Source organism: Tachysurus vachellii, chromosome 21 (assembly GCF_030014155.1).
Source record: "Tachysurus vachellii isolate PV-2020 chromosome 21, HZAU_Pvac_v1, whole genome shotgun sequence".
In the NCBI taxonomy this organism is placed as follows: Eukaryota; Metazoa; Chordata; class Actinopteri; order Siluriformes; family Bagridae; genus Tachysurus; species Tachysurus vachellii.
In genome coordinates this window covers 5,450,220-5,461,966 of record NC_083480.1, presented here as the reverse complement: position 1 = coordinate 5,461,966, position 11,747 = coordinate 5,450,220, and the positions used below count along the sequence as shown (strand labels likewise).

Sequence of the window (11,747 nt, the reverse complement as noted above, 5' to 3'; positions counted from 1 at the left end):
ACACACACACACGCACGCACTCGCACTCACACTCACACACACACACATACACATACACATACACATACACGCACACACTCACACACTCACACACTCTCACTCTCTCTCTCTCCAAACCCAAAAACACACTCATTAATGTTATATAGAAATACACTATATAAAGCCAAAAGTATGTGGACAACTGTATGTGTTTTCCCCCCTCAAAATTTCCCATCACCTTAACTAATATCCCCAAACCTGTTCCAGCATGACAATGTCCCTGTGCACAAAGCAAACTCCATGAAGACACGCTTTTATTAGGTTGGAGTAGAAGAACCTCCACCTCACCTTTGGAATGGACTGGAACCCTAGGTCTCCTAATCAAACATCAGTGCCCGAGCTAATCCTTTTGACCTACAGCCATGTTTCAATATCTTGTAGAAAGTCTTCCCAAATGAGTAGAAATTATTATAACGGCAAAAAAGGATTACATCTGTAATGGGATGTTCGACATGCACATATGGGTGTGATAGTATAGGTCTAAAACGTTTAATTTGTGTAGTTAAGTTCTGTTTTTGTGGTGCAAAGACAGCCTTATCCAGAGCAACTTATAGAAGTATTTGTCTCTGTTAGCGAACATGTCCTGATACTGATTCACTTGTCCAGGGAATAAAATCTCTGTCTGGGAGGTAATGTAGTAAGGAAACCACTCAGACAAAAGTCTTAGAATTTAATCAATAAAATTAATTTCTTACTTTACTGAAGATCACGCAGCGGTTATGAATATCATTTAGGATTTAAATTAAAATTGTTTCTTGACTTGAAGTTGAAGCAGAAGACAATATCTATTCTTTTATAAGACCACTAATGTCATCTACAACATAGATTGTAATCACAGTCACACTAAAGTAACCGCAGTATCTCAATATTTTCTAAAACAAATTCATTATTTTTAGTTTAATGCACAAAAGAGTGGGCAAGCAAATTATTGAAGAAATGTTTGAGTCTGAGTTACATTTATTTACTTGGGACTACACCGGAATGTGGAAGCCTAGTAGTTACGGTGTTGGAATACCAATCAGAAATGCCACATTCACCAAGCTGACACTGCTGGGGCCCTTAAGCAAGGCCCTTAACTTGCAGTTAATTGAGGTAAAATGTAAGTAACTCTGGATAAGGATGTCTGCCAAATTCTGTAAATGTAAACTAAGTTACTAGCTATGCTAACATTAGCTAAGTTAGCAAGCTGTCTAACATTAAGTGCTAATGGTTCATAATCTCGCTGGAATGAAAGAAGCACCAAATAATTCTCCATTTGTCTTCCTTTCTTAATTTTTCTCTTATTTTCCCTGGTTCTTTCTTTCTTTTTGTTTTACCACTGTGTTCCACATCAAATCAGCAATGAACACCTTCAAGTATTTAACAGCATTTGCTATAGCAAGTTTCTCTTACATCAAGCCTTTCATATCTGTATTATGTTTAATCTAAAGGACCCACGAACATCATACAATGCAAGCTGATTACGGCTTATAAACAGTCTTATCCTTCCACTGATTACAGCAGGTTTGTACTATAAAGTACTGAAGCCAGATTTTCCCTAATCCCTTCAGTGATGAGCCAATTGAAAGATGTTGAACTTTGGAGTTCAGAAAGCATTAATAGATTATAATCACCATCCACATTAAAGTAACTGATGAATGTTTATTAGCAGAGGTATCATTTCAAACAAATAAAAAAAAAAACAAAAAAAAAAAACTTTTAGCTTCTCTGCTGTTTAATTAACTTATTTTTATCCAAGTGATAAAATCAGGCAAAACGATACAATATCTAATAATGAAGTCCATCTGACTGTAATTTTCCATATAAATCGATAAATAAAAACAAAGACAAGATTCTCATTAATGTCAGCTTTTATTTTGTAAAAGTGTTTACTGTTTTTATATAGTAAAATTTTACAAATGATAACAAAAACTCATTTATTTGACAGAATATACATAGTCAGCCATCTCCACTTGATGCTGTCTCACCGGGCCTGAGGACAGGTGACGCGAGTGTGTCCCGGCTGATGGCAAATTCCACAAGTCCTTGGTCTTTTAGGAGCAGAAGAGGCTTCATTCTTCTTACTAGCAGCCCATTTACTGTTGTTTCCTCTTACATTCCCTACAGCAGCTGTGGGAGTGACAGGAAAATGATAAGTACAAATTATTATCATGACGAATCCTAACTTTAGCAGCTATAGTGCTGGCTACTTTTATGGTATATATTTTTTTCCTTTTTTCCTGTGTGATGCATAATCAATTAATTCAAAAGAACCAAACCATGAAATCAGTGCAGAGTCTTTCGTACATAATTCCATACAACAATCTAATTAAAAATTCAAGTCTTCACTCATTTTTATTTTGGGTCTAACACAAATTTTATGTTCAGGAGGATTAGTGGGTATATAAATTGAACAAATCTTTTTTACAATTATTATGGATGTATTACTCCCAATTTCTGTACTATTAATGAATGCAACATAAACCATTGATTTCAAATAACATGTGTTTCTATACTGTGCTTAAATATATGTTTAATATATACATGTTATATATTCATTTACCGGGAGCAACGTTCTCATCTACCCACTGAAAGAAGCCACATTGCTGATCCCGTGGTTTGCCGCAGGTGAGGAACACTCTGCCTTTGTTAGGTCCATCTTTCATGACAGTCCTTGTGACTGCAGGTATGTTACAGCTGCACATACTCTCTTCTCCACCTCCCCCAGATCCTCTGCTGCCCTGCTTCTGCTGAGGTGTATTTGCAAAGCCAAGAGAAGGTCTGGGTGGTTGAAAGCTAGGGCCCTGTTGTCCTGTTGACCCGATCCTTCCTGCTGACCCAGGCTGGTCATTCTGCTGTTCGTCCCACAGGAAGAAGTTACAATTCCCCGTATTGCACTTGTAGAATTGACGACCTTGGTTGGGACCTTCTTTACGCACCGTGAGGAGAAGAGCATCCTGGCTACAGTTACACACAACATTGTTCTGGACAGACCGTGAGGGCTGTGTGGACCAGGCCGGTGGACTGTGGAGTGGTGGTCTGTTCTCAGACCTGTTCTGAAGCGCAGGATTGGTTACTGGACGATTCGATTGCCATGACGTTGAACTGCGATTAACCTGAGTGGTGGAATCTCCTCCTCGAAGATACTTTAAATTTAAGACCTCTCTCAGAGTCTCGTCACAGCCACCGATACACCCGACAAACTCAAGAGGCATCCCTGGAGGTAGACTTCCCCTCTTGAACTTGAACCTCAGCCTGAAGACAAATTGAGTAAGACACAGGGTGTATTTGGTTCTGTTTTGTCAAACATGACTCACATTACTTCATCAAATGCTTTCCAGTTACAGAAAAGGAACTGTAGTCTTTTTTTTTATTTTTTTTATTTTATTTCTTACATGTTGACAGGATGTGGCTGACACGATGGACAGACGCTGTCATCTCTGCTGACCTCCAGAACTGTATCTGGAAACCACACAGCTGCCTTACAGCTCGGGTAGCCTGTGCATGACAGAAACTTCCTACAAAAGTCAAGCAGTGTGACAAGAAAGGAAATAACACAATTAGCAAATGTCAGAAACATGCTGAGCTCATATGCAGTCAGAATTTAGCCTCACTTTATAAACATTACTGCACTAGAATAGATTTGCAAGAGTTTCATTTGTAATTCAAATCACAGGTTTATATTAATGCACTTGCTCTAACACGCCATCATTTTTATACTACTTCTATATTTCACACTACATAATCTAAGGCTAATAAGTGGATAAACAAATGGGGAAGCTTGCAGTAAGAAAACATTAATTTAACACTTATGGGAGGGGAAACGTGTCAGAAATATTCAATCACAGGAGAATCCTCAGAAGAAGAGAAGTTCTGGGGTTTCTCAGTAACGACAAGCTAACTTTGTCAAAAGAGAGAGAGAAAAAAACCCAGAGGTGTAAGAAACAACAGGAAACACATTGGCTCACAGATGTTCAATAAATCTTAAACAGAACTAAATGGTTAAACAGCGGAATAGTTGATCATTAATACATTTAAAATTGCAATCATTGCCAAACTGCTGTGGTATAAGAGGAATAAACACTTCTAGTTATTATACACCCATTTCAGGATGATAACAGTGTGTTATCTGTGATGTTTCACTGTCCATGGCTTACGCTGTGCTGTCCTTCTTCTTCTTTAAAACCATGTCTCGGCTGCACTGCGGACATTTACGCACCGGGAGCGGCATCTCTAACTCCTGTTCTTCTTGCTCTGTATAATCTCTGGCCTGGCCTAAATAATTAGACAGAGCCTCATCCAACCTGGAGGAAGAGGAAGAAGAAGAAGAAGAAGAAGAAGAAGAAGAAGAAGAGGGAGGAGGAGGAGGAGGAGGAGGAAAAGAAGGAGAAGAAAATGAAGAAGAAGAAGAAGAAGAAGGAGGAGGAGGAGAAGAAGAGGGAGGAGGAGGAGGAGGAGGAGGAGGAGGAGGAGGAAAAGAATTAGAAGAAAATGAAGAAGAAGAAGAAGAAGAAGGAGGAGGAGGAGAAGAAGAAAAAGAAAAAGAAGAAGGAGAAGAAAAAGAAAAAGAAGAAAAAGAAAAAGAAGAAGCAGAAAAAGAAGAAGGAGAAGAAAATGAAGAAGAAGGAAAAGAAGAAAAAGAAAAAGAGAAAGAAGAAGAAGGAGAAGAAGAAAAAGAAAAAGAAAAAGAAGAAGAAAAAGAAGAAAGTTTTGTTAAATACTGCATGTATAAATAGCTATTTATAAGTAAAAACAGGCCCGGCGATGGGTTGGCACTCCGTCCAGGGTGTATCCTGCCTTGATGCCCAATGACGCCTGAGATAAGCACAGGCTCCCCGTGACCCGAGGTAGTTCGGATAAGCGGTAGAAGATGAATGAATGAATGAATGAATGAATGAATGAATGAAGTAAAAACAGGGTTCTTAGCTATCATGATTAAAATCCAGATCTTTTCGACACCTTTTGCATTTTTTTTTACTTTCCAAATTGTAAAAGCACAAGTAAATATAGAGAGAAAAAACAGGAGTAAACGTTATTACAACATTACAACATCATCATATCCTGAACAAGCCCAAATCTGGAGTCAAATTACAGAGAAATTGAATTGGGTTAAAATTAAATGAGGTGACAAGACATAAAACAGAGGGAATCTACACTGTACCCATGTGATCATGGAGATCAAGCACATCACATCACATCACATCACATCAGGGAAACGTTTAATTCTGTTTTAATTGTGTGTGTTACTGGGACTGCCAGCAAAACACTCTTTGCCCTTTCATGCCTCAGTGAAGAGACAACGATTTTTTCCAAACTCTTTTCATTTCATATCTTGCTTCTACATTTCTATACCTTTTCACCTCCCAACATGAAAAAGAATCACTGCAAAGTCACAATAACCTGAAGAACAGTATGGACTTACTTCTTCGCCTTCCTGACTGATTCTATAAAAACGGTCTTGTATTTCGCCACATGATGTCTGAGGACGGTTGCCTTGTCCTTTCTCCCTTCAGACACGAGCTTCAGGTCTGCCTCCAGCTCTGCCCTCAAATGTGGCTTAGACATTTCATAGCCCATGGAATTGTACCCTGGAATTGTACCAGTTTCACTCAAATTACAGCAGTACAGTCAACATGTTCAGAATTTTTTAAACAGAATATAATATTGATTACTGCAAGAATCATCATCATCATCATCATCATCATCATCATCAATTGAGAAATATGACAAGATTGTTGTTTATTGGTGTTGCTGATATCAAACCTTTTCCTTTTGTAAATAGTTGTAAATTATATACAATAATAGTTATAAATATTCAACATACTATATATTAATTAATTATTATTACATATTATATTACAAACCAATTATGTTTGTTCACATGCAAAGATTAAGGAAAAAGTATCATCCTGATTATAAACCTATAATCTGAGTACAAGGATAAATAACAAGTCTCTCTCACGTCGACTGAAATCCGGTAAAGCCTTTAACCCGACATTGTAACGTACCATAATTTGGCACCTCAGGAAATGAAATAGTTATCAGACTAAATGACCCCAGGTCTGAGTTTGTGTACCTTCGACGAGACCCATGCCAAGCTCCCCAGGAAGGAACCTCTGATCATCTGTCAGACCGACGTACATACGGCTCTTGATGGTCTCGATGTGTTCGGCGTGTGTTGCGTCTGTGCCTAAAAGACCAAGCATTCCATCCTTTTTTTTTTGGTCCTTTAAAATGTGTCATGAAAACGTCTTATGAGCTTTATAGTATACCGATGCCATGCTTCTCCATGAGAGAAATCAAGTCGGCCTCAGTGAGGAGTTGAGGTGGACTCGTCTGTCCTTCCACCATCTCGACAGCGGTCGGTTGAAATGTTGTTTCAGGTGTATATAACGGAATAACCTGCGCAATAAGAAGGAAAAAATCTCTGCTTGAGCATGATATCAATTTTAGTGATACAAATTGTCCTACTGGGAACATTACCTTATTGTACCACTTGTCGTATGGGTAAACGTCGAGATAGTTACGAGCGATAATCGTCAGTCCGCTTGCAGAAAATTTCTCCTCAGCAATGTCAATTTCTACAGTCACCTCCTGGCCCTGAGCATCCTTGGAGCAACAGGCCAGAAAGTGACGAACGATAAACTCGTACACACGTTTCTCGTTTCCCTGTGCAAGAGAAAATTATGAAAATCATACAAGTTCATTTATAGGAAGAAACTCATCAAATATTAAATCCAGATAAAGGATCACTTCCAGAACATTTTATATTAATTGCTTAGATTTAGTGTTGATGTTGGATTTAGTGTTGATGTATTTGCTATTTGCAAGATGAAATCCACCTGAAGATTATTGGTGTATTTGGTAGGGTGAATGGGAGGATGGGCCTGGTCGGATTTGTTTCCGTTTCGAGGTGTTGGCCCACCGCTTTCCAAGATGCCTCGAGCAAAAGCCCCCCATTCGCTGTCCTGAGTCTGCTGCTCAACAAGCGGGACAAGGTTCAGGTTCTTCGGGAACATGTTGGTCTCGGTACGAGGGTAACTGATAAACCTAGAAGAAACGAAAGATGTTAGTTTGTCCGGCACTCAGGGCGCTAGGAGGAGAAGTAAGAGGTGGAGGAGGAGAAGGAGCAGAAGAAGAATTACAATACAAGACTGCTGTAAAAAATAGTTAATGAAACACGTACCCTTGTGTGTACAGTTTCTCGGCTACTCTCATGGTCTCTTTAGCACTTATCTTCAATTTTCTTGAAGCCAGTTTTTCAAGTTCCTGTGTAAAAAAAAAAAATGCATGATATACACACAAATATATATTTAAACACACTCACATGGCAACATGGGACCAGACAGGCTAGTCTTCATTCCCACACGCCACTAATCCTAGGGCTCTCATAACCCTGGCCCTGGTTCAATGCTTGTCCTTCCTTGGACCGTTTTGGTAGGTACTAACACCACAACACCGGCTGTTATGGAAATGTTCTGACCCAGTCCTCTAGCCATCACAGTTTGGCTCTTGTCAATCTCTCTGATCCTTACACTTACACGTGTCTTCTTGACTTGACTTATCTTGACTTACCCATTGTTCCTGCTTCCTTGCTGACTAATATATCCTACCCCTTGATAAGTGCCATTATAACCAGATAATCGATGTTATTCACTTCGCCTGTCTGTGGTTTTCAAGTTATGGCTTACATAGGTATATAAATATCATTCAAACTAATTTTAAGCACAGGCTTTTTATTTGAAATTTGTTTGAATCAAATGAAATGTATACAGACTTCTGACTTCATAGTGAAATCCTTTCACGCTTCAAGAAAATAAGCATTGTATCTGTTCACCACAATAAATAATTTATTTGACATGTAATTCCTCAAGTTTAAGGTATTAGAAAGCTTTGATTACTTACCACAGTGTCGAGGGGTAATGGACGCCATTTGTTTTTGGGTTTACTTGTTACAGACATCACTCTTGCTACAGGGTCCTGAGAAAATATGACCAGTGAACGACTTTTAATCTACACTGCATTCTTACTTACAGTTAGAATTCGAATTCACAGCCAATCTTTAATCCCTAAATCAGGCAAATCATGTTGCTAACCTCCATGCACAAGTGGTAAAGCACGAGACAGGCCGTGTGGTTGAAGAGACGATGCCTTTTCCAGCTGAATTCCACCGATTCGTCTTCGTTCGGCTCATGGACCACTGACGGAAAACAAACAGAAAGCAACTCAGCGTCAATGTTTAGAGCAGCTGAGTCACTGACCGTCTTCGAACGACAACTACAGACCCAAGTCTTCATGGAGGAATTAAATTAGCACTTTATAAAAAACTAAAACAAATCAGTTTCATTGTTGGTGTGTTTTTATACACCATATTACCATCCCGTCCCCAAGAGAATATTTTTGACTGATAGTCTGTGACCCTCAGTCTATTAGACTAGTGTCAGGATTTATTTAGTGATATTATATTGATATTGCAAGTTGTGTAGGATAAAAGCGTCTGCCAAATGCCATGAATGTATCGTCTTTTATTTTCGGTGTGTCTTATATCTTTAAATAATACTGTACGCTATGTGGCCAAAGGTTTATAGACACTTCATATGTGCTTGTTAAAGTGTTATAATAATCTCCACTTTTCTGTTCTGTGACGTCTTTCCACTAGATGTTGGAGTGTCTGTGTGATTTGTGTTCATTCAGCTACAAGAGCATTAGTGAGATCAGACACTGATGGTGTAAGAGTGAGGAGGTCTGGGGTTCAGTCAGTGTTCAGTGGGGTTGAGTCAGAGTCAGGGCTCAATGCAGGACACTCAAGTTCTTCTACTCCAACCTTCTCACACCATGTCTTCATGGAGCTCTGTGTTTTGTGTACAGGGAATTATGTGGAAACAGTTTTGGGTGAAGTCTCACGTGTGGGTGTGAGGCTCAGACATCTACATACTTTTGGCTGTATGTAATGTAATATATTTATGACAGAGTTTGATTAAAATTTGTACCTTTAATTTTAAAGAAGGTCTCAGGGATGAACGCTTGAATAGCTTTAAACCTCTCCACCACAAAGCCCAAGGTAGGAAACTGACAGCTCCCGTAACTGATCAGCTGATCAGATAGAGTTTCTGGGAAGATCTTTTGCAACCGTAAAGTCTGGAACCTTGTAAAAGCTGCTCCTGGAAAGCGGTCGAAAAACAACTGCCTGAATAAAAGAAACAAATTTTAACGAACAATATAGTGCGTTGAGATAATCCCACTTACCGATGCGGAGATCCAGCTCTTGCCTGACATCCACAGCATCGCTGACGTTAATGTCCGGCTCTGTCAGAGTCTCGCAGGCTCTCCTAATGGAAGTGGGAGTAATCTCAGAGAAGCGAGCACGGAACACCTGAATGTTTTGCTTGACTAGGAGAGAACAGAGTCTGTGTCAGCACCACAAATTACAACTATTAATGAAAAGATGAAAAAATCAAAGACATCACCAGCTTTGCAGACGTCGATGATCTCGAAGCCAATGTTTTCTCCCTCACGATCACAATCGGTCCAGATGACCAGAGCCTGGCACTGTCTGGCCTCTCTCTCCAAAGTCCTCTAAAAGACGAGCAGAGTGCTATGTGAAAAGAAATCGCTTCAAAAAATTGTACATCTTATCAGAATGGAAAAAAAAAAACATACCTTAATTTTCACAAAGTTTTCAGGACAATACTTTTCCACTTCAGCATCAAACAGCAAGACTGGATTACAGCTGTGCCTGTTAGAATTACACAACATCTATGAGAGCATTTTTGCACACACTTTAAAGAACGACACAATATGTCACCAGTTTGAGCTGATTGAATGTAACAACAATTCATGTGATGCACGTCTTATCTCAGTATGGCACAAACCAAGACTCATAAAACACAATTTGTAGGTTTTAAACTGTTAAGTGTTTACTATCTGACCTATCCAGTCACTCATAGGGGTGCTATGAGATTAAACATGGCAATAAGCAGCAATGAAACATCTTTATTTATAGAATCTCACAGACGAGTGCATCTGTGACTAAAATGATCAGTTTCATGGAAAAACAGTAAGTCATTCTGCCTGTAATACTCTAAATGTAGGCTTGAGAAAAACAATGACATGGCTGATCCAGACAGAGATAAATTCATACTGGAGCTCATGCAAACTTCTCAAAAAAATGTCTCCAGAACCTGATGGAAATTTAATCCTGTCCAAATATGGCTTTACACTGCTGTCTTCAGCTTTACGTTTTGGTTTGTTGTCTTGTTTCATGGAACATAACCATTTCATTCATTCAAAGTTATTTTGGTTTGCAGGGAACGTCTCTAATTTAAAAAAAAAAAAAAAAAAGGTTCATTTAGTCTTTAGTATTGTTTTACCCAGAAAACATGGAAGATGTAAACTTTCACACTCAAATGTACATTCACTTTATTTTTTACACACATCCAGCTCTAATAAAACAAATGATTAAGACTTACCATTTCTGAAAAGGAGCTTTGAATTCAAGACTTAAAAGGTGTCCAGACACAGATGTCATGCACACAGAAACATTCTGTAATGAAATGAACACACAAAGACACTTTAGGGTGGTTTTAATAACTGATTCTCATAACCTTGGTGATTGTATGGATGTTGTACAATAGTGGTTAAGGTTCTGGACTACTGATTGGAAGGTCATGAGTTCGAATCCCAGGTCCACCAAGCTGCCACTGCTGGGGCCCCTGAGTAAGGCCCTTAACCCTCGATTGCTCAGTTGTATAAACCGAAAACAAATTGTAAGTCACTCTGGATAAAGATGTAAAGCTAAATGTAGATGACAAAGCACTTACTTGTCCAAAAAGATTATATTCATACTCGTATATCTTGTTGTAGACTGAGTAACCTTCTCTCTGTTGTGCAGGGAAAAACAAGACAACACACTTGTTGAAGATGTGATTAAAAGCACCAGGGTTCAGTGATCATGATGTGCCATTAAACAATCACACTCACTCTTCTTGACCTGCCATTTGACATGATCTCTGAGATGCCTTTAGCTGCATCGTTCTTTTCAGCTACACAAAGCACCTTCTTAATCTGAGTTCTTCTGATCATACTAAAGGATATAGAGCGACAAATACGACCCTGGGCTGCTAATAGAGACTTTAACTTCCCCACAATGATCATCACTCCTAGCTACTCCATGGCTAAGTGTCTTTAGCAAAACAAGGGCACTTTGTTGTCATGGAAACTAGCTTGCTAGCTTATATGGAACCAAGCTAGAATTAAACTTTCCATAAAATATGCGGCGAAATAAGAATTAAGTTAAATAGATTTAAAAGAAAAACATCACTATCAAAGGCGGTTAAAAGGTTCGGGAAGGTTGTTGAGCTCCCAGAAAAACAATCAGGAACTTTCTGAATTCGGCGCCTGTTACAGCTGCCGTAAACTGTCGTAAAATGCCGTAAAAGACTCGGTTACGCATATTCATCAAACTACCACTTCATAAACAGCAAGACATGACCAATATAGTCTTTTTGGATCATCGATAAAAATGTAAGATGCTCGTTATATATCTTTTGTATTTTAATAATTTACATTCGACTGTACGCACAATTCTGACGTAGGTGCGTGCCGGAAAACATCACGCAGGCGTGCACCGATGATCTTCACACAATACACAGCCATCTTTTGGCATGGATATGATATTTAAATTATGTGCACGAGCAAGCTAGGTAGTATGGCGCAATTTTGCTAGCACG

At 38.9% G+C, this 11,747-nt stretch overlaps 1 protein-coding gene across 2 annotated transcripts; it reads right to left on the bottom strand.

Annotated features, from left to right (window-relative positions):
• Positions 1-1,871: 1,871 nt before the first annotated feature.
• top3a (DNA topoisomerase III alpha) lies at positions 1,872-11,688 on the bottom strand. 2 transcript variants are annotated; one of them, XM_060896956.1, is made up of 19 exons: positions 11,584-11,688; positions 10,839-10,898; positions 10,488-10,561; positions 9,679-9,754; positions 9,486-9,594; positions 9,265-9,408; positions 9,009-9,179; positions 8,115-8,218; positions 7,924-7,998; positions 7,205-7,287; positions 6,861-7,068; positions 6,502-6,687; positions 6,291-6,420; positions 6,095-6,208; positions 5,441-5,606; positions 4,176-4,322; positions 3,414-3,536; positions 2,582-3,273; positions 1,872-2,148 (listed from the first exon to the last, which is right to left on the bottom strand). In XM_060896956.1, the coding sequence occupies exons 1-19, from the start codon at positions 11,671-11,673 to the stop codon at positions 2,003-2,005; spliced, it is 2,898 nt and encodes a 965-aa protein (XP_060752939.1). In that variant the 5' UTR covers positions 11,674-11,688; the 3' UTR covers positions 1,872-2,002. The 2 variants fall into 2 exon arrangements, with proteins under 2 accessions (XP_060752939.1, XP_060752937.1); XM_060896954.1 differs by lacking the exon at positions 11,584-11,688 and adding an exon at positions 10,999-11,551.
• Between the last annotated feature and the right edge of the window lie 59 nt (positions 11,689-11,747).